General features: G+C 47.2%; 1 protein-coding gene across 19 annotated transcripts in view; it reads right to left on the bottom strand.

Moving 5' to 3' along the window:
- Nucleotides 1–22,640, bottom strand: part of HSPG2 (heparan sulfate proteoglycan 2) — a 209,775-nt gene that overhangs the window by 82,026 nt on the left and 105,109 nt on the right. For 11 of the 19 annotated variants that reach the window (XM_083629125.1, XM_083629123.1, XM_083629139.1 and 8 more), the window contains 14 exons: nucleotides 22,252–22,431; nucleotides 20,380–20,498; nucleotides 18,355–18,466; nucleotides 18,131–18,244; nucleotides 17,308–17,435; nucleotides 17,122–17,208; nucleotides 15,716–15,765; nucleotides 15,320–15,405; nucleotides 12,797–12,937; nucleotides 7,467–7,658; nucleotides 4,424–4,474; nucleotides 2,503–2,598; nucleotides 1,501–1,746; nucleotides 201–299 (listed from right to left, as the gene is read on the bottom strand). In XM_083629125.1, coding sequence (XP_083485251.1) covers nucleotides 201–299; nucleotides 1,501–1,746; nucleotides 2,503–2,598; nucleotides 4,424–4,474; nucleotides 7,467–7,658; nucleotides 12,797–12,937; nucleotides 15,320–15,405; nucleotides 15,716–15,765; nucleotides 17,122–17,208; nucleotides 17,308–17,435; nucleotides 18,131–18,244; nucleotides 18,355–18,466; nucleotides 20,380–20,498; nucleotides 22,252–22,431 — 1,701 coding nt within the window. The remainder of the gene's footprint in view (nucleotides 1–200; nucleotides 300–1,500; nucleotides 1,747–2,502; nucleotides 2,599–4,423; nucleotides 4,475–7,466; nucleotides 7,659–12,796; nucleotides 12,938–15,319; nucleotides 15,406–15,715; nucleotides 15,766–17,121; nucleotides 17,209–17,307; nucleotides 17,436–18,130; nucleotides 18,245–18,354; nucleotides 18,467–20,379; nucleotides 20,499–22,251; nucleotides 22,432–22,640) is intronic. The other 8 variants (XM_083629129.1, XM_083629131.1, XM_083629126.1 and 5 more) reach the window with 2 other exon arrangements.

The following is a 22,640-nucleotide window of genomic DNA, read 5'->3' as shown; positions in this document are numbered from 1 at the left end:
TGGCACCAACGGCCCCCCAAATTCCGCACAAACATTTTGGTTTTTTCGAAAATGCCTTCTAGAGGGTTTGGGGGGCACGCGTTTTTCTGCCTCTGCTCTGGACAGCTGTGTGTTTGCTGTGTGGCAGAGCTCTCCCCTTCTCACACACCTCTCCATGCCAAAGCTCCATTCGCTGCCCACTCTGCCCTCCTTGTGGGTACCTTTTTAGCCTCAGACACCCTGAGGCGGTACTGGGAGGAAGAGAGCAGGTTGCTGGAGGAGTCTGAAGACCTTCCGCCGGGGATTCCTTGTCCCTGGGGCTTGAGGCCAAGAGAAGATGTTCAGTGAGAGAGGTAGAGGGAAGACAGGAAGGTAGTGGGGAGGAAAGGGAGGGTGGAAGGCTAGGAGAAAGGAGGGCAGGAAGGAGGGGAGGAGGAGGGAAAGGCAGACAGAAAGACAGAAAGCTGAAGGGAAAGATGGCAGGGTGGAGGGAAGGAGAGAGAAAAGGAAGGAGGGAAGAACAGAAGGAAAGATGGAAGCAGGCAGAAAAGGAAGGTTGTCTCTTTTTCCCACACAGGGCAGATAGTCAAAGCTGGGGGGAAATATGGGAGAAACATACGTTCAAAATGTTGTCCGTAAGAATATTATAAATTAGTTTGGAGATGGTATCTAACACCAGTCACATTAAATCAAATAAACAAGGAATATTCGGCGTTACGTTGGAGGGGATGCCAGGAATCCAGGAATTATATTCACATGTGGTGGGGGTGTAAATTTTTTTTGGCAAAGGGTGTTTAAGGAGATAACAGAAATCACTACGTTAAAGCTGACTGAGAGTCCAGAGGTAGCATTATTACCAATTTACAATGGAGTGGAAGGTTCGCAGGCTAGGAAGGACTTGCTCACAAATTTATTGACAGCTGCACGAATTATGATAGCTAGGAAGTGGAAGGGGCAAGCAGAATATAAAATGGAAGAACGGTATAAAGAGGTGTGGGATATAGCTATGAATGATAAATTGACATGTGCCATTAAGGTAAAACGGGGAATATGCAGGAGAAATGACTTTGAAGAGATACGGAGGGTGTTTGTAGAATTTGTACTGTCACCATCGCAAGAGGTGTTGAAATTTTGGGAGGTTGGCTAGTTACAATGGAACGATCTCAGGGGTGGGGTGCACATTTTTATTCTTATTTATTTCTGATTATTACTTTGTCAAAGGAATGAATGAATGAATACATAAATATTTTTTTAAAAAAAAGAAAGAATAGGAAGGTTGGGGAACACAAAAGGATGGAAGGAAGGGCAGAGGGAAGGAAGGACAAAATCCCTGGAAAAGGGAATAAGACATAAGCTCTGAGCCCCTCTCCCCCACCCCGTGGCTTGGCTTCCAAACCCAATATGGCCCAGATGAATATGATTTCAGCCAGTGCACTGGCAGCAAGCAGGTGTGCCCCAGGACAGGGCCAAGAAGGGAGACCCAGGGCTCCCCTATGAGGCCAAGGAAGGGCAGGGATGTACCTGGGAGCCGGGAGCAGCAGCAAGAGAAGCGGGGAGCAGAGGAGCCCTGGCCAAGGAGGCAAAGGAGCGAGGAGGGCCAAGGTGGGCTGCCTGGGCAGCTGAGGGGGTCCGCAGTCCTGCTGGAGGGGGTTTGGGGGCGCCCTCCTCCTTCTCCTTGGGAGGAGGGGGTGCCCTGCGGGAAGAGGCCTGCCAGCGGGACAGCATTTCCCAGATTTCAGCATCGCGTCTCAACTGGGCTTCCTGCACCTGAAGGATGGAGGCGAGGGAGTCAGGGAAGGAAGAAAGAGGGGAGAGAGAGAGAGAGAGAGAGAGAGAGAGAGGCAGACAGGCAGAGCAAAAGAGGATCTGCAGGCCCAGTACAGAGAGGTAAAGGACCCCTGGGCAGTTAAGTCCAGTCAAATTCAACTATGGGGTGCAGCACTCATCTCTGCTTTCAGGCTGAGGGAGCCTGCGTTTGTCCACAGACAGCTTTTCTGTTTTTTTTATAATAATTTTTTATTGATTTACAACACAAACATACAATTTTATCCACTTTTTAACAAACAAATTCTCTCTTTTTGGACTTCCTTCAGCTTCTCTGACAATCATCCATCTTTACCTCTTAATTGCGCATTCCTTCTCATTAGTATTGTCATTAGTCTTCCCTCCCACTTCTATTATTTCTTTTAACAATACATCTCAAATTTCACAGTGCTTCTTGAAATCCCACTAACGTTGTTTGCACATCACATGTGTTACAGAGACAGCTTCTCTGGGTCATGTGACCAGCATGACCAAACCACTTCTGGCCCAACGGGACACCATGAAGAGTGCCAGAGCGCACGGAAATGCCATTTACCTTCCCGCCACAGTGGTACCTACTAATCTACTCACGCTGGTAGGCCTGAAAACAGCTGGGCATCCTTGAAAAGGACAGAGCTTGGAATGGCTGCCCAACCCAGGACGAACGCCGCTATCCCCAGCTGGACAGATCCCCATGGAACCGGCTTTCGCACACGTTACCTGGGTGGCTCGCCGGACCCGGCCGCCAGAGCTGGGGATCCTGCCAGCTGCCACGTCCTTCCTCAGCTGCTCCTCTGTGAGGGATGTGGAGTTCTGCTGGGGTGGGACACGGGCGGTGGGCATGTTGAAAGCTGGCCGGCCTCTCGCCTGGCCATGCAAAGCTGACAGCCTCCCCACACCCGACTCCTTTGAACATTCACTGTTGCCCCTCATGCAGAGGCTCTCCTGTTTGGGGGCTCGGTATGGGGTGCCCATGCAGGGAAGGGAGGGAAAGGCAGACAGGAACACATTAGGAGGGCAAAGTGACCCCCCCAATTTGCACAAAGGGTGGGGGTCTGTTGATCTTAGGAGGCAGCACACCATAGAGTTGGGGGCATGCACTGACCCCAGCCATGCCACACCAGCAGACACTCAAAATCACAGGAGCTGTTAAAAGAGCTGTAGCTCGTATGTGGTGGTCATGTAGGATGGCAAAGTCATTTTGGGAATTCATATACAGTATAATGAACTGGGGGGGGGGGGAAATGTTTGTAAAAAAACCCCAGAAGCTTTTCTCTTAGGAATTACAGATACCAACATTCCAAAAGACCAGAAAAGACTGTTTATGTATGTGACAACAGCTGCAAGGATGCTACTAGCCCAAAGATGGAAGGAAGCAACAGTCCAGACTAGGGAAGAATGGCAAGCCGAATTGCTGGACTATGCTGAAGTGTCAAAACCAGGGGTCAGCAAGCTTTTCCAGCAGAGGCCGGTTCACTGTCCCTCAGACCTTGTGGGGGGCTGGACTCTATTTTGGAAAAAAAATATGAACAAATTCCTATACCCCACAAATAACCCAGAGATGCATTTTAAATAAAAGCAAACATTATACTCATGTAAAAACACGCTGATTCCCAGACCACTGGCAGGCCAGATTTAGAAGGCGATTGGGCCGGATCCGGCCCCTGGGCCTTAGTTTGGCTACCAATGGTCAAAACTGACCGGGAGACTCAGGAATCAAGAAGATAAAGACTTTACAGAAGAATGGGGAAAATTTATAACTTACTTAGGAGACAATTGCAAACAAATAAAAACGTCAGCTGGACTTAAAAAATGACTTGTAAAGAAACGAAAGACACGGACAATTTAGAGAAATGAAAAATGTGGAGAATGTAATGATATGTAGTTTTAGAAAAAATATTTTAAGGACCCCATGTAGGGGGCGGGGGGGGGGGGGGAGTCACTAGCTTCAGAGAATCTCATGTGTGGATATGTTAAAAGTTCTTTTTTTCCACTATTTTAAATCTGTTTGTGTAAAAACCGATAAAAATATTTGGAAAAAGAAAAAAAAGACCAGAGAGCTGTTGCCAGTCACTGTCGACAGCATTGAGCTGTTGTTATTGCTGCAATTATTTTGATTCATGACCTGCCCTTCATCCTAAGGTTCCTCAGGGCAGGTTACAGCAATTTAAAATGCAAGATTAAAAAGGGTTTAAAAGAAATGGCCATCTCAATATAGGATGGGTCGTAAAAACGTTTTTAAAAGCTAGGTAGCCCAGGGAAGTCTGACTCTGTAAAAGGCTGAGCAAGCTCTGTGGCTTCTGAACAAAGAATGGCAGCCGCTTTGGCACAGATGCCAGCCAGAGAACATAAAAAAGGCCTACTTTTATCTGTCCTAAATCTTCCAACATTCAGCTTTCTCAATGCCATGCACAATAGCTTCACACAGTTCTATCACATCACCTCTCGACTCGCCTTTCCTCCGAACTGAAAAGCCCCAAACGCTGCAAACCACCTTTCTTCTTAGCGAGTCATCCTCTCGGGGCCTCCTGCCTTCGACAACCAGGCCTCCCCGTACCCCGGTTTAGAAGCACACAATACAATAGCATGCCCCAGAACCCAACAAGTCCATGCTCCGTTATGGGCATCTCTGCCCGCGTACCTTGTGGGCACGGCGCATCCGGGCAAAGTAGGTTTCCTTCTGCCCGACAGTCTGGGCAGGAAAGAAAGAATGAGAGAAAGAGAAAGAGACAGACAGAGAGAGCAGGTAAAGGTGGAGAGTTCATAAAAAGGTAAAGGTAAAGGGACCCCTGACGATTAGGTCCAGTCGTGGCCGACTCTGGGGTTGCGGCGCTCATCTCGCTTTATTGGCCGAGGGAGCCAGCATACAGCTTCCGGGCCATGTGGCCAGCATGACTTAGCCGCTTCTGGCGAACCAGAGCCGCGCACGGAAACGCCGTTTACCTTCCCGCCAGAGCGGTACCTATTTATCTACTTGCACTTTGACATTCTTTCGAACTGCTAGGTTGGCAGGAGCAGGGACTGAGCAACGGGAGCTCACCCCGTCGCGGGGATTCGAACCGCCGACCTTCTGATCGGCAAGTTCTAGGCTCTGTGGTTTAACCCACAGCGCCACCCGCGTCCCTGGAGCGTTCATAGCCCAAGCCAAATACATTCAGCCCCATCATTGTGCCCCTCCTGGGAACAAGACTCTTCCTCCTGTCCAGCTTGCCCCCCATTATTCTAGCCAGCTCTGAAGTGGCGCAGGAAAGAAGGCTCTGAGCAGATTTGGGGGCTGGATAAAATATTTTCCCTCAACCAGAAGGACTCTCTCATTGAACCTTGCCCCCTCCGAGTTCAAAGTGTCGTCCTCTCACAAAATAAAGCACACCTTTGTGCAACTCATGCATAAGCCTGTGGAACTCCCTGCCACAGGAAATTGTGACGGTTGCTAATTCAAGACGGGTTTGGGGGGCAGGCGATGCGCTTATAGACAAATACACAACAAATGGCAAGCCTTGCCGGCGGCTTGCGAGCTGTCAAAACTAGGGATGCCCACCGCACTCCTCACAATCATATAATTCTAGAGTTGGAAGGGACCCCTGAGGGTCATTGAGTCCACCCCCTGCAATGCATATTCGAAGGCAGGATTGTCAGAGGGTAAAGCAACAAAGGAGGTCTGCCTCCAGAATCCTAACCACCTACCTTCTTGGGTGTTGCTTCGTGGTTTCTCTCTCCTCCTCCCAGCCATCTCAAGAGGTCCAGAGGGTGGCAACACGAGAACGGGCCTTCTCTGCTTTTATTTTTATTTTATATACTGTGATGTTTTTATGTGACCACCCTGACACCTCTGGGTATAGGCGGTATGTAAATTCAATAAGCAACAACAACCATCTCCCAAGCCTCACTTTCCTGCTGTCCATCAGGAGTGCCCTGATAACAGTCCCCACCCACTTCCAGCCCCGTGGAACAGCTTACTTTGGGGGAAGGTTGGCACGGGTGGGGGGAGCTCTGGGGGCACCCAGGATCCACCCAGTCTTGTGCCACCTTCTGCTGGCAAGGGGCTGCATCATCACGGCCTAGGACCCTCGTACCTACGGGACCGCCTCTCCCGGTATGCCCCACGGAGAGCCTCAAGGTCCATAAATAGCAACACCCTAGAGGTCCCGGGCCCTAAGGAAGTCAGATTAGCCTCAACCAGAGCCAGGGCCTTTTCAACTCTGGCTCCAGCCTGGTGGAACGCTCTGCCTCATGAGACCAGGGCCCTGCAGGATCTGATTTCTTTCCGCAGGGCCCGTAAGACAGAGTTGTCCCGCCTGACCTTTGGCTTGGAGCCAATTTGATTCCCTCCCCCTCTTTCTTTTTTCTTTTTCCTTTCTCCTCCTGTGATGAGACTGCATTTTAATATTTTTATGTTTCAATATTTTAATTGCTGTATTCTAATCTTGTTTTTAAGTTGTATTCATTCAACTTGTTTTTATTATTGCTTGTTAGCCGCCCTGAGGCCGGCCTTGGCTGGGGAGGGCGGGGTATTAATTATTATTATTATTATTATTATTATTATTATTATTATTATTATTATTATCATCTAGACCTCCTCACATGCTGACTGTAAGAGGACATCCGCAGGGGAACCCCTGAGTCTATTTGTGTGGTTTTCTGCTAGAAAAACCCTGGGAATGGGGAAATAATAATAATAATAATAATAATAATAATAATAATAATAATAATAATAATAAAAAAAAATAAAAAAAAACAGGGGAAGGGGTGGAATTCCTCCCTTCTTTCCCACCAAAATCACCACCACTACACTTGTGTTCCACCTGCCTTCCAAAGAGCTCCACTTCTCATTTAATCCTAACAGGAACCCTGCGAGGCAAGCTAGGCTGACCAAGGCAGTGAGTGGCCCAAGATCACTTCTGTGAGCTTCGTGCGCCAGAAAAGTGAGGCTTCTTTCTTGGGAGATGGCTGGGAGGAGGAGAGAGAAACTGTGAAGCAGCACCCAGGAAGATCTGCACCCTAGTCGCCCAGGTCCTAGTCTGGCACCCAATGTGCACTCTGATCTGTGTGCCCTCCTTGCTTGAAAACAGGCCGTTGCGCCGTGGCAGAACACTTGCCTTTCATGTAGAAGGCTCCGGGTTCAACCCCCACTGGCAGCATCTTCAGGTAAGGCTGCCTGAAGTCCTGGAGAGCCACTGCTGCCAGTCAGTGTAGACAATACTGGGCTAGATGGACCCAATAGTCCGACTGAATCCACATCGGCCTCCTAGCATCCTTCCTTTCTCATTTGTCTCCTTCTTTAAGTTGGTACCCATGGACTTACCGTCAAAGCCAAGGTTCTGATCTCACCTCTCTCTGGAAACAACCTATGAATTTCCATCCTGCCCCCCGCCCTCCAAATCAGTGCCTTGGTCATAGCTGTCAACCTTCCCTTTTTTGGCGGAAAATTCCCTTATTTCCTGCTGCTATCCTGGATTGTTAGATATCCTGTAGACTGTCCCCGGGACAGGTGAGGCTGCTGATCCCTTATTTTCGAGGCTGCTGATCCCTTATTTTCAAATCTGAAAGTTGACAGCTATGGCCTTGGTTCACAACGGACCACGAGGAACACAATTGCCTGTCCGGGAAGGATGACCAGACGCCACAGGGATGGGCTCAAGAACTGCAAGCGCCACTCCCTGCATCCCACAGAGCAGGGCTCTTACCTTGTCGCCCAGGTAGGTCTCCGGCAACTGCCAGTGGTAGGTTTCCTCCCCCAGCTGCCCAAAGCGGGCATAGGATAGCTGCGGACCCTCAGGGGACATCTCCACCGTGAAGCCAGTCTCGATCCGGGTGGTGTGTTGGCGGTTGACCAGTGAGAATCCCTGGAAGTTTCTGGGAAGGAAAGGCGTGGTGATCTGCAGGGAAAGAGCAGAGATGGCACACATAATAATGATTAATAATAATAATAATAATAATAATAATAATAATTTATTATTAATACCCCGCCCATCTGGCTGGGCTTCCCCAGCCACTCTGGGCAGCTTCCATCAAAATATTAAAATACTGTAATACATCAAACATTAAAAGCTTCCCTAAACAGGGCTGCCTTCAGATGTCTTCTAAAACTCTGGTAATTGTTGTTCTCTTTGACACCTGGTGGGAGGGTGTTCCACAGGGAGGGCACCACTACCGAGAAGGCCCTCTGCCTGGTTCCCTGTAATCTCACTTCTCTCAGTGAGGGAACTGCCAGAAGGCCCTCGGCACTGGACCTCAGTGTCTGGGCTGAATGATGGGGGTGGAGATGCTCCTTCAGATACACTGGACCGAGGCCGTTTAGGGCTTTAAAGGTCAGCACCAACACTTTGAATTGTGCTCGGAAACATACTGGGAGCCAATGTAGGTCTTTCAGGACCGGTGTTATATGCTCTCGGTGGCCACACTCTGTCACCAGTCTTGCTGCCGCATTCTGGATTAGTTGTAGTTTCCAGGTCACCTTCAAAGGTAGCCCCACATAGAGTGCATTGCAGTAGTCCAAGCGGGAGATAACCAGATGGATGGCAGAGGGTCGCAACCAACTGCAGCTTTGATCTGCTGAACTGGGACTCTTACAGGTGCCATGTAAGACTCGTTCTGCATTGGTAAGAAACCAATCTTTGAGTGTGGCAGCGTCTACACTCTGGAACTCCCTGCCTATTGACATCAGGCAAGACGCCTTCGCTTAAAACATTTTTGGCAGCTGTATAAAACATTTTTCTTTACGAAAACCTCCCCAGACATGTAGAATGCGGATGTATGTTTTAATCTGCTTTTAGTTTATTGATTTTATCATTTGAATGTTTTAAAGGTGTGATTTGACTGATTTCATACTTTTGTTCTCTTTGTAAACTGCTTTGAGGGTTTGCTAACAATCAAGCAAGTCTATGAATTTTATGAAATATAGTTATTGTATTTCATAAAATTTATAGACTGCTTGATTATAAGCATTATTATTATTATTATTATTATTATTATTAATGCTAGTCCTACTCAATAGCAGAATCTTCAAAGTTAATTCACATGGCTAACTAGGGTTCCTTAATTCAAATATGTCTTCTCTGAGAGTAACTTTGATTTAAAAAAACCCTCCATATGTTTAAAGCACACAACCCACAATGAATCCTGGGAATGGTAGTTTATTCCCAATCCTCACAGAGCTACAATTCCCAGCACCCTTAACAAGCCACAATTCTTTAAGAGGGGCTAATTCTCTATTCATGTAACAGAATTATTATATATCTCATGATAAAGCACTTTACGAAAAGGGTTAAACAATGAAATTATCAGTAAAAACGGTTCAAACACAACTATTAAACAGGTAAGAATGTCGGCAGGATTACTCTAATAACCTGCAGTTTTATAAGAGTATGGCCGTACCTTGGTTGTCGAACGCCTTGGTACTCATATGTTTCAGCTCCCGAATGTCGCAAACCGGGAAGTGAGTGCTCCGGTTTTCAAACTTTTTTTGGAAGCCGAACGTCTTATGGGGCTTCCGTGGCTTCCGATTGGCTGCAGGAGCTTCCTGCAGCCAATCAGAAGCCGTGCTTTGGTTTCTGAACGTTTTCGAAGTATATACTGTATATACTGGAGTATAAGCCGACCCGAATATAAGCCGAGGCACCTAATTTTACCACAGAAAACTGGGAAAACTTATTGACTCGAGTATAAGCCTAGGGTGGGAAATGCAGCAGCTACTGGTAAATTTCAAAAATAAAAATAGATACCAATAAAATTGCATTAATTGAGGCATTAGCAGGTTAAATGTTTTTGAATATTTATTGCAAAGAAAAACAGTAAACTAGTTCTGTAAGTGGGAAAGAGGGTCAACAAAAACAATATGGTATCTACAATAACTTTAAAAGTACAAAAACCTTCATCTCTCTCCCTTCTCACTGTACTCAAACTACTCCCTCTTCCATTCCTCAGCTGCCTCATGAGAGCTCTCAAATATTCCACAGTACTTGACTCAAGCCTCTTACCATTTTTTAAAACTGCCAGTTTCCCCCATCCCCTCCAGCCTTTCAGTGTTTCTCCCTTCTCACTGTCCTGCCACGCTCACTACTATTGTGCAACCTGACTTCACTTTTGCTTGCTCCCTTTATGCAAATCCAGGATTGTGATGCGGTGTGATAGGAATTTTATGGTCTTAGATATATGGTAATGTTCATAAGTGTACCAACCAAGCACGTACATAGATCAGCACAGGAAGACCGACTGGAACCATTTTGATTCCCAAACTGACCAAATGTTTTCTCTGCAAGGTCAAAGGAAAATGGAAAAGCCTCCCCATTGTCTTTTCCTTCACAAATCCTGTCTTAAGGGTATGTCTGTGTTTGAATAGGGTGTGAGCCTGTGACCTGGCCCAGGAACTAAGTATTTATCATTACAAAAGACTGGCCAGGCTCCCCAGGCAATCCATTCAAGTAACCTGCCAGACAGGAGATAAACAACGACAGGAGAAAAACAACATTCAAAATTTCTGTTTTAGACCACCTTTTTTGTGATGTAGGTATGATATATCTGAGGGGTGGTCTTAGGTTATACCCCTTCTGTGATGTATGTATGATGTTTCTGGGGGTGGTCTTGATCTACAGGGTGGAATTTCAAAAGTCTTTATAAGACCTTGCACGCCATTTTTCTGGGTTCCTCCTCACTCCTACAGGTGAGGGGAGCACCCTGTTGCAACAGATCAATAAAGATCAGGCTTACTAGCTGCTTTGCTTCTCAATATTCTCTGGTTGGCCTCTGTTATTCTCTCCTACCAATAAGGAACCTATGTAAGGACTCTATATGGGCTCTTGGATACCCCATAAGGGAAAAGGGCAATTTTTGTTTACAACAATTGTTATGCAGCAACTACAAACCCTTCAGTGGGGGCTGCCACCATGAAAGCCTTTCTTCCTAGGGAAAAAAGGTATCTTGTGGACCATCAGCTAATTTTGGACTAAACTTCGCAAGCCCACAGGTTTAATTTTTAAGGAAGGAAGCCTCTTCTTAACGGATAAAGAGGATGCTGGTGCTATCTTACCCGATGTTTCCACCAGTGATGACAACAGAACACAGGTGCTTCCCCCCTCCCCAAAAGGGCCTCTCTACCCCACTGGTTTGCCCAGCCTTCAGTCTGAAAACATCTAATATACACATATCAAAGGGCTTGAGTTCAAGCTCCCTCGAAGCTCAGTGGGAGATTTGCATTCCCTTCTCACAGGAGGGGAGGCGCCCACATGGAAAGAAAGATGCAGCCCAGGGCTTGCAGCCGAGGGGAAAAGTAAAGGTAAAGGTAAAGGGACCCCAGACCATTAGGTCCAGTTGTGGCCGACTCTGGGGTTGCGGTGCTCATCTCGCTTTATTGGCCGAAGAAGCTGATGTACGGCTTCCGGATAATAATAATAATAATAATAATAATAATAATAAATTTTATTAATACCCTGCCTTCCCCAGCCAAGGCCGGGCTCAGGGCGGCTAACAACCAATAATAAAAACGAGTTGAATGAATACAACTTAAAAACAAGATTAAAATACAACATTAAAACATTAAGTCATGTAGCCAGCATGACTAAGCCACTTCTAGCAGAGCACAGAAATGCCGTTTACCTTCCTGCAGGAGCGATACCTATTTATCTACTTGCACTGGTGTGCTTTCGAACTGCTAGGTTGGCCGGAGCAGGGAACGAGCAACGGGAGCTCACCCCGTCGCGGGGATTTGAACCGCCGACCTTCTGATCGGCAAGTCCTAGGCTCTGTGGTTTAACCCACAGCGCCACCCGCATCCCATGCAGCCAAGGGAGCCAAAAGCAAACCAGGCCCCTTCTTCCCGCTGACCCTGAGGCGCGTCTTCAGCCTCCGGGGCACCCAGGTACGGCGGGAAGTGTCATGGCGGCCAAGGTGTGGGAAGGGGGGGGAGGGGGCGGCCTCACCTATGGAAATGCATAGGCGAGAAGCTGAGGTAGAGGCTCTGCAGCCAGCGCACCTCGGGCTGGTGGAGTAGGACATGAGGAGAGGCAGTTTCCCTTCGTGAGCGCCTTCTAGAACCATAATGATTGCCACAGCAACCGTCGCCACCACTCTGTCTGGTTTTGTTTTGTTTTTTAAAGGAGCACTGCCGCGCATACGTCGGAATGCCTGGGCTTCTTTAAGCGTTTGCACACTGTGGGGCTGTTTGCACATGCGCAACTTTGCTGCTGTTGTCGGCGGCGGAGGAGGAAGGAGCAGCCCGAAAGGGCTGCTTTCAGGCTGCTCGTTCCTCCTCCGCCGCCGACAACAGCCTCTGCCGCTCGCAAGTCATCCGCACTGCACCGGAGAACAGGTAAGTGGGACCCTCACTTGAGTATAAGCCGAGAAGGCTTTTTCAGCATAAGGAATGTGGTGAAAAAGTCAGCTTATACTCGAGTATATACGGTAGAAGAATAAATGAGCAAATTAAGTTAATTCGGGATATGTAGAAAATATTAAAAATAAATTTAAGGAACTGCAGAAAAAGGGGGAAGGAAGTCAAGTTTGGAAATGTTAAAAGGATTGTAAAATTAGTGAAATGTGTAAAATTGAAAATCATACATAAAATATTTCAAAAACCCAAAAACTATCATTTACTTTTTAAAAGAAATCAACAGTAAGCTAAAATCAAGATGAAAACACCTGTCAACAAATGAAACTGATCTGTAAAAAAATGTTACTTGGGGGAAAAAAGAGAAAGACATTGCACATACTTTTGTAAACCAAGAAAATCTTTTTTAAAAATATATTTTTAAAAAAAGCCTGTCAACATTCTGCTTATCCAGACAGGCTTTACCTACACAAAAACATATTTAGCAAGCTTAGAAAAGAAAAGAGCAGAGGTCAATAGGCGGGGAGTTCCAAAGTGTGCCTTGCTAAAAGACTGCTTTCTTTCAAATGTGGAAAGAGTATTATGTGGCACCGAGAACAATGTGTGTGAAACATAGTTTGGTACATTTCCCAAGACCAGCAGGACGGAAATTCCTGGAAGTCCAGGAAAGAAAAGATGCTGTGCTGCTCTTACCAGGTCCCGGTGGTAGGAGGAACTGGTGCATTGCTGGGTGACGCCCATGCAGAAACAGGGCAAACAGCCTTCCTTGTTCTCTGCGCTCAGGTGGAAGTGGTGCGGCCGACAGCTGCCGCAGGAGAGCCCCTCCGTGTGCGCCTGCAAAGGGAATGGAGAAAAGCTGGAGCGCACAGTAATGAGGACGATGGGCAGGCAGAACCCCACTGCTGGCTGAGCCAAAGTTCACAGCGGCTGGGAAACTTAGGCTTGTGGGACCCATAAACCGCTGGAGTGGAAGGATCAAAGCACCCACAAACCCCAGGCAGCGGGCGCAAAAAGGAGGAGGGTCTGCCGGGGAAGGAAAGGGCAGCTGGAAAAGGCGAGTGGAAACAGCATGAGCTTTTTAGGGCTGGGCTAGGATAGAAATGGGTTTCTGAACTTCAAATCCTCCCTCCATAATCTATATTATAAAGGTAAAGGTAAAGGGATCCCTGACCATTAGGTCCAGTCGCGGCCGACTCTTGAGGTTGCGGCACTCATCTCGCTTTATTGGCCGAGGGAGCCGGCGTACAGCTTCCGGGTCATGTGGCCAGCATGACTAAGCCGCTTCTGGCGAACCAGAGCAGCGCACGGACACGCCGTTTACCTTCCCGCCGGAGCGGTACCTATTTATCTACTTGCACTTTGATGTCCTTTCGAACTGCTAGGTTGGCAGGAGCAGGGACCGAGCAACGAGAGCTCACCCCGTTGCGGGGATTCGAACCGCCGACCTTCTGATCGGCAAGTCCTAGGCTCTGTGGTTTAACCCACAGTGCCACCCACGTTCCTTGTAATCTACCGTATTTTTCGCTCTATAACACGCACCCGACCATAACACGCACATAGTTTTTAGAGGAGGAAAACAAGAAAAAAAATATTCTAAACGAAACAGTAGATGTATGATTTTTGTGGTTCATGCTGTGGCCACAGACATGTGATCTGACAGTGAGTTTGGGGTAGCCCAATGCAAAAATCCTGAGGATCCATGTGGATCTGTGCTTTGTAACCACGTTTTAAGTGGGGAGGGAAGGAAAAGCACTCAAGGGCCAAGGAACACGCGTGGGGTGGGTGGAGAAGGATGCTGTTAATAATGCAGAAGAGGGGTATAAGAGGAGATAGCTCCTCTCCTCTCCCGCTTTGCTCCTTTAAAGGCTATGCTTCTCTCCCTCCTCCCTGGCTCACTGAAGAACTTTGCTGCTATTTAGCCAGCTGAATGGGGAGGAGAGAGGGACAGAGAGCCTGCTTGCGAAAAACTTTGCTGCTATTTAGCGAGCTGTTCTCTCCCTCCTCCCCGGCTCGCTGAAAAAAACAGCTCTGGACTCGTGTAAGCGGCTCCTCTCCTCTCCCGCTTTGCTCCTTTAAAGCAAGTAGGCTATCTGTCCCTCTCTCCTCCCCACTCAGCGGCTCTTCTCCCGCTTTGCTGTTTCAAAGCAAGCCACGGAGGAGGGAAGGAAGGGGAACCATGGATCCTCTGCTCACGACTGCAGCAGATCCCCCCGCCATCCATAGGCATTCGCTCCATAACACGCACAGACATTTCCCCTTACTTTCTAGGAGGAAAAAAGTGAGTGTTATGGTGCAAAAAATACGGTATATTATACCCTACACCTTTTGCCCAATGATTCATTCCTGCTTTTTGCTCTTCATCTTTCATTTCCCATTCCAACTCTCATGATTCATTTGTAGTTCACTGCATGCTGTTCGTTGAAAGAAAATTATATGAAAATGATGTACCGATGGCATTTGACTCCCACAAGATTAGCGAAAACGTACAAAAACGCCACCAACGTATGTTGGAAGCGCAAAGAGAATGAAGGCATGTGTGGTGGACGTGCAAAAAGGCCAGAGCATTCTGGGAAATGATATGTAATGAACTGAAAAAAATGTTTAAGATAACTTTTGTAAAACAACAACAACAACCAGAAGCCTTTTTGATAGGCATCAAAGGAGAAGAAATACCAAAGGACTTAATGTTAATGTATGCAAAAACAGCTGCAAGAATACTGTTTGCCCAGAGATGGCAGGAAGAGGAAACAGCAGCCAAAGAAGAGTGGATAGTGAAAATGAGGGACTATGCCAAAATGGAGAAAATGACTAGGAAGATCAGACACCAAGATGACAGTAAATTTAAAAAAGAATGGTGTAAATTTTATATACATTAAGGAACAGTGTAAAGATTTAAAGACGTTAGCAGCACTTGTAATTTTTTAATAGGTAAAGGAATAAATAAGGATTTAATCAAAGTTGGATAAAAGAATTAGATGTGGTTAAAATTTAAAAAAAATGTATCTGTGGAAAACCAGAAGGGGGAAGAGGGAAGTACAGGGGTTCAGAGAACCACACAATTGTATAAATATTGTTGAATTTAAGTTTGAATGATGTTAATAATGAAAACTTGAAAATTATAATAATAATAATAAAAAGGAAATGGGTTTCTGAGCTGCGGAAGGAATGCACACCGATGGGTGCTTCCCCCCCAGGGCTGCCCCCCTCCTGCCTTACCTTACACTGGCACTGCCCGCTGGCATCGCAATGGCTGCTGATGCTTCCATGTGGATCACAGTGGCATCGGGTGCCATGATCTGTAGCTGGGGGGGAGAAGTGGAAGGGAACTGCTGAGGACAGTGGGGACTTGGCAGGTGAAAGAGTGAGACTATTTCCCCTTCCACCCACCCCAAGGCTATGATTCCGCCTTCGCCAGACCAGATATTTTGAGCTACAACACTTCTCAGCCTCCCGGCTTGGGAGTTGGAAATCCAAAACACTGGAGGCTGCGACAATCAAATCCTCCAGGGAGGCTTCTCATGGGATGCCAGAAACGATCGAAGTTCGCTTGGCCGCGGAAACCTGGTTTCTCTGTTGGCGGACGGCTCCCTTTGCCCCAGAAGCTGGACTCACCTGTGCATGGTTGCCCCCGGCTGGGGTTGCCCACGTAGCCTGGCGCACACCTGGCCCAAGAGAAGAGGGATGAGTTAAGGGGATGAAAGGAGCAGAGGCCAAAGTCTGAGGATCTGCTTCAGCCCATCGTCCCCCCCCACCTTCCAGGCTCGGAAGTGCCCAAGTTCACCTCCCTGGCTGCCGGGAGCAAGAGAGTATGTTCTCCCCCCCACCTTTTTTTTAAAAAAAATAATTTTTATTTGCACGTTAAGAGTTACACATAATGAGACACAATATTCTGTTATAAAGGAAAAAAAGAAAAAAGAAAAGAAAAGAAAAAAGAGAAAGAGAATAGGAAGAACGTTAAACAACATATCTTGTCAAAAACATACAGTAATTTAAGAAATGCAAACTGTGGATGCCATTGTTATAAACACATCTTTCCAGTATGGATTTCTTTTCTCTTCACCTTACCTTTTTCTCCTCGCAACTCTCACTTTCTTATCTATACCTAGTCTCTGATTTTATTCCCATGATTTATTTAATGACTTTCTTCTGCCTCTATGCGTTTCCTAATCTCTGATATTTTAAGATTTGTGCTTCCATTTTTGCTCGGCGGAGAACCTCTATACAGATGTTATTGGCCCAGAAATGGAAAGAAGATAAAGTTGCTACCAGAGAAGAATGGCAGATCAAGTTGATGGATTATGCAGAGATAGCCAAAATGACCAGAAGAATCAGAAATCAGGAAGGCCAAAAATGTAATAAGGAAGGGGGAAATTTTATAACTTATCTTAAAGACCATTGTAAAAGGTTAAAATCATTAGTAGGATTGGAGTATCACTTCTAGCTTAATAGTGAATTTTGGACACAATGGAGAGGTAAAAGATTTGGATTATCATAAAAGATGGAGGAGGAAATGATTAACAGTAGAACCCACAAAGGGGAGGAGGGAAGTCTAGGAGATTCCTTGGGATCTTGTTTTTGTGATTTATGTTTGATATATGTCTGTAAAATTTCCATTTTAAAAACCAAATAAACAAATTTATAATAATAATTTAAAAAAAGTTTTAAGCAACGGACTGTTGGCATAACAACTTCTCTGAAAGTCAGAAGCGAGGCTGCCAGCCACATCTCTGCTGGATCTCGGGGCAAGCCCCCACCCACATTTGATCCTCACAGCAACCCTGCGAGTTTAGGATGAGAAAGAGAGTGAAGCAGCCCATGGTCATGCTGTGAGAGATTCCTGGTGGGAAGAGGGTCTCCCCCACCCTGGCCCAGTCTTTCCCTGTCTACTGAGAACCAGCTGGATTTTTGAAAGGAAGAAGGCACCCGCCATCCAATCACACCAGGAGTGGGCAATTCCCCACCCCCCCAGCCTGAGGGCTCATTCTTACACCCCTCCCTGGCCATCACGGCCATCCTACCTTTCGCACTGGCGCCCGATGTAGCCCGGGGCGCAGGAGTCGCAGGTGGGCTGTCCGTCTGTGTCCACAAAGCAGGTCTTGGCGGGCCTGGGAGAAGAGAAGGGCGGCAAGTTAGCAGCCGAGAGAAACCACCCCTCGCTCAAAGGGGGAAGGAGGACAGCAGAACGGCTGGCAGGCGGTACCTACTGGCTAGCAGAATAGGGTCCGTAGCACGGGCACGGTTGGCAGTCTCCGGGGGTCCCACGCCTGGCATCGCCAAAGAAACCTGGCTGGCAGCGCTCACACCGTTGTCCTTCTGTGTTGTGCTGGCAGGCCTGTGGATGATGATGATGATGATGATGATGATAATAATAATAATACAGTGGTACCTCTGGATGCAAACAGGATCCGTTCCAGAGCCCCATCCGCATCCTGAAGCGAAAGCAACCCGCGTCTGCGGGTCGCAATTCGCCACTTACGCGCATGCGCGTGACATCATTTTGAGCATCTGAGCATGCGTGAGCCACAAAATCCGGAAATAACACATTCCGTTACTTCCGGGTCGCCGCGGAGCGTAAGCTGAAAATGCTCAAGCCGAAGCTACTTCAACCCGAGGTATGACTGTAATAAATACAGTGGTACCTTGGGTTACAGACGCTTCAGGTTACAGACTCCGCTAACCCAGAAATAGTACCTCGGGTTAAGAACTTTGCTTCAGGATGAGAACAGAAATTGTGCGGCTGCGGCGCGGGAGGCCCCATTAGCTAAAGTGATACCTCAGGTTAAGAACAGTTTCAGGTTAAGAACGGACCTCCGGAACGAATTAAGCTCTTAACCCGAGGTACCAATGTAAAATAAAATTGATGATGTTAATTTATTTATACCCCACCCATCTGGCTGGGTTTCCCCAACCACCTTTACCACCTCACCCAAGACCTCCCCAAACCACCCTGCTACTACAGGAGCCCACACAGGTGTGGCCAGTGAGGAGCTGCTCCCCTCCACACCAACCCGCCCCAGGAAGTCTCACCTGGCAGTCTCCGCTCTCGGCGTCACACTCGGCGGTGTGCTGGTTGCAGTCACAGCGTTCGCAGGTCCCCAGGTAGAGACCACTGGTGGTGCGTGTGTAGCCGACGTCACAATCCTGGGAGAGAGAGAGGGGGCAGGGCTCGGCTCAGTAATAGGGTGTGGCGTAGGAATCAGCCCCCAACCCCACTGTGCCAGGTGACTTGAGAACCCTGAGGGTCTACTCACCTGGCAGGAGGGGCCGCGATATCCCGGCGGGCAAGTGCAGTCCTCGACTTCCAGGGCTGGGCTCAGTCCCGTGGTGTGTGGCACTGCCACGTCCATGTGGATGCCAGAGATCCTGCAAGGGGGAAGAGGCCACAGTGAGCGAAAAGGCTCTGCCCCATGTTATTCTTTGAAAGAGAACGACATGAAAATGATTCGCAGATGGTATTTAACTCCGAGTACGCTTGCCAAGAGGTGTAAGACTGAATCAGATAAGTGCTGGAGATGCAAAGAGGCGGAGGGAACATTCCTTCACATGTGGTGGATTTGTAAAAGGGTAAAAAGTATTGGGAAATGATCCATAACGAATTGAGAAAAATGTTTAATAGTACTCCCCCCTCCCCCTAAATCAGTTGGGGATAATTCTGTTGGGGATAATTCAGACTGAAATTCCCAGGTGTCAAAATAGGTTGTTTATGTATGCTACTACAGTGGACGCTTAGGTTGCGAACGTGATCCATGCGGGGTTCACAACCCACAGCGCCACGTCTGCGCACGTGTGGGTTGCGATTCGGCACCTCTGCGCATGTGCAAAGCACGATTTAGCGCTTCTGCGCAAACCCGGAAGTAACTTGCTCCGGTACTTCCGGGTTCGGGGCAGTGCACAACCTGAAAACGCCAACCTGAAGCGTCTGTAACCCAAGGTATGACTGTACAGTTGTACCTTGGATCTCAAACGCCTTGGCTCCTGAACAAATCAGTTCCCAAATGATTGAAACCCAGAAGTGTTCCACTTTTCGAACAATTTTCAGAAGCCAAACATTCGGCATGGCTTCCGATTGGCTGCAGGAACTTCCTGCAGCCAATCAGAAGCCGCTCTTTGGCTTCCATATGCTTTGGAAGTCGAATGGATTCCGTTTGACTTCCAACGTACGACTGTACTGCAGCCCGTGTTTCATTAGCACCCAAATGGAAAACGAGCAAGGTCCCAAGCAAAGAAGAATGGCAACTTAAGCTGACAGAATATGCGCAGCTTGAAGACTTAACATACAGAATAAGAGAACAAGATGAATGTATGTTTAAAGAAGATTCGAAAATGTTTATTGAATACAGTCAAACCTTGGTTGTTGAATGTAATCCATTCCAGACAACTGTTCAACTTCCGAAACGTTCAACAACCAAGGCATGGATTCCAATTGGTTGCAAGAGATTCTTGCACTCAAGCAGAAGCTGTGTTGGACGTTCTGGTTACAATAATCCATCTGCCAACATACATTTCCATGCTTTGCTGCATGTTTTGTGATTTTAAATCTCTGCTGGGGTTCTGTCACCAAAGAGTACTTGCCCCAAACCTGGATCTTGGCATCCAGGAATTCTCTTTTTAAATCTCTTTATTCCTTGCCACCCTTTCTATTTGGTACATTTATATAGCACTTAATACTAAAATGGACCAGATGACTTTGGGGGGTTCCTTCTTATTCCGTGATCCCCATTGGGTTAGAAATGTAAGTTTATACTAAAATACCAAGACACTTTAACCACAAAAAACCACACTGTCACCTGCTAAGTTGTCCCAAAATATATATTAACATATCATTTTCAACCATTATAAAACATACATTTATATCTTATACAGTTTTTTAGACCTCCGTCAATCACATCTGAAAATTTTCCCATCTTTTCCACTTAGTTTACATTTCTTACTTTCACTATTACATTTAAGTATCATAACTAATATCTTTCATCTTTATCTTCTTTGCAATATTTCATATATTCCTCCTTACAAACTTCTTGTAGTCCTGCTAGTGTAATTTGTTGATTACAATTGCTCTTCAAATAGTTCGTATATTTTTTCCAATCTTCTGTGAATCTTCAAAATATATCTTTCTCACTCACTAACCTTCTACCACCCATGGATCCCTCCACCCTAGCTAGTCCCCAGAAGCTGGCCTTCCCAGAATCCCCTGGGCTCCCAGCTCCTATCTGGCACAGACCAGCATCATTCCCCATTGGTCCCATTTCCTGGTCAGGGACACAACCCCTTTTTACCTGCTCTCCGCCTGCCGGTCAGAGTAGGAGGCCCGGATCATGAAAACGTCAATGTCAGCCAGGGCCATCAGGAGGTGCTCACGGGTGGCTTTTTGACCGTCTGCGCGGCGCCAGGCTTGCTGAAAGGAATGGCAGCAGGAGGGTGAGGTTTGTGCTTTCTCATACAGTGGTACCTTGGTTCTCAAACGCCTTGGCTCCCAAACGCCAAAAACCTGAAAGCGTCCTGGTTTCCAAATGTTTTTGGAAAGCCGGATTTCTGATGCAGCTGTCGGCTATTGTTTCCGGGGCGCTGCACCAATCAGAAGCTGCACCTTGGTTTTCGAACATATTGGAAGTCAAACCGACTTCCGGAGGAGATTATGTCTGGCACTTTTGTTCTTGCTAATTATTTTGCGTTTTTGTTTCTGAGGCGTTTTCGGTTCATTTGTTTTTGTGACTGAGTGAAACCTAGTTCAGCTATGATTTGATTGATTGATTGATTGATTGATTGACTGATTGTGTTACTGCGGAAATGGATAAAAGCCCCCCATCCAAACAATGACTACAGTAAGAAAGATTGTTTTTTTCATTTTTATCATCTACAATACTGTCTTATTTATTTTATAGTACGGTACATTGATTATTGTTTCCATTTTATGGATCAATGGTCTCGTTAGATAGTAAAATTGAAGTTAAATTGCTGTTTTAGGGGTTGTTTTTAAAAGTCTGGAACGGATGAATCCATTTTGCATTACTTTCTATGGGAATGTGTGCCTTGGTTTTGGAACGCTTTGGTTTTGGAACAGATTAAGTTTGAGAACCAAGATACCACTGTATTTGCAAAGCCGTCATCTCACTAAGTCAGCGAGGTCCTTTCCTGGGTGCAGGAAAAATAGGGTCCTCTGAGGAACCAGGGACAGCTGTCAGAAGGTTCTATAGCTTTCACTAGGAACTAAAACACTCATTCCAGGCTGGCCAGGAATTCTCGTGACAAAATGATGGGGAAGGGCCATGAGGACTAGACCCTTACTTAGACTTAGACTACTTAGACTTAGACTAGGGTGGAAGACCACCTGCTTTGCGTGCAGAAGGTTCCAGGTGCAATCCCTGGTGGCAGCATCTCCTAGTAGCGATGATGATGATGATGATGATGATGATGATGATGATGATAATAATAATTTATAACTGGCCCATCTGGCCGGGTCTCTGGGCAGCTCCCAACAGAATACAGTGGTACCTCTGGTTACGTACTTAATTCGTTCCGGAGGTACGTTCTTAACCTGAAACTGTTCTTAACCTGAAGCACCACGTTAGCTAATGGGGCCTCCCGCTGCTGCCGCGCCGCAGCTGCACGATTTCTGTTCTCATCCTGAAGCAAAGTTCTTAACCCAAGGTACTATTTCTGGGTTAGCGGAGTCTGTAACCTGAAGCGTATGTAACCTGAGGTACCACTGTATTAAAAACACAATAAAACATCAAACATTAAAAACGTCCCTAAACAGGTCTGCCTTCTGATGTCTTCTAAAAGTAAGATAGTTGCTTATTTCCTTGACATCTGATGGGAGGGTGTTCCACAGGGCAGGTGCCTTTACCGAGAAGGCCCTCTGCCTGGTTCCCTGTAACCTCACTTCATGCAGGGAGGGAACCGCCAGAAGGCCCTCAGAGCTGGACCGCAGTGTCCGGGCAGAAAGATGGAGGTGGAGATGCTCCTTTGGGTATATTGGGCCGAGGCCCTTTAGGGCTTTAAAGCTCAGAGACCCACAGCCTGAAATCCTGGAGAGCTGTTGCCAGTCAGTGCAGGCATTACTGAGCAATATGGACCAAAGGTCTGGCTCCCTCTAGGGCTGCACGTCCACCCGCTGACCGAGGAGCCGGAAGTTCTATTTGCCTCACCTCCCGGAAGGGCACGGTGAACGTAGTGGGCGAGCCAGGCAGGGGGCTCGTTTCAGCAACATGTTCCAGGAAGATCTCGTTCCCCTGCAGCAGAACATCAGGTTGGCCACGCAGCGCCGGGGAGCCAGGAAACGTGTCATGGGTGATGGTGTAGCGCAGTTCTCCGCCATAGGAGGTCACCTGGAGAGATTTTATTTTATAGTACAGTTAATTGATTATTGGGACGCGGGTGGCGCTGTGGGTTAAACCACAGAGCTTAGGGCTTGTCAATCGGACGGTTGGTGGTTTGAATCCCCGCGACGGGGTGAGCTCCCGTTGCTCGGTCCCTGCTCCTGCCAACCTAGCAGTTCGAAATCACGTCAAAAGTGCAAGTAGATAAATAGGTACCA

This window comes from Podarcis filfolensis, assembly GCF_964270895.1.
Source record: "Podarcis filfolensis genome assembly, chromosome: 8".
Classification (NCBI taxonomy): domain Eukaryota; kingdom Metazoa; phylum Chordata; class Lepidosauria; order Squamata; family Lacertidae; genus Podarcis; species Podarcis filfolensis.
Note: the sequence above shows the minus strand (reverse complement) of the source record. Positions and strands in the feature narration are given on the sequence as shown.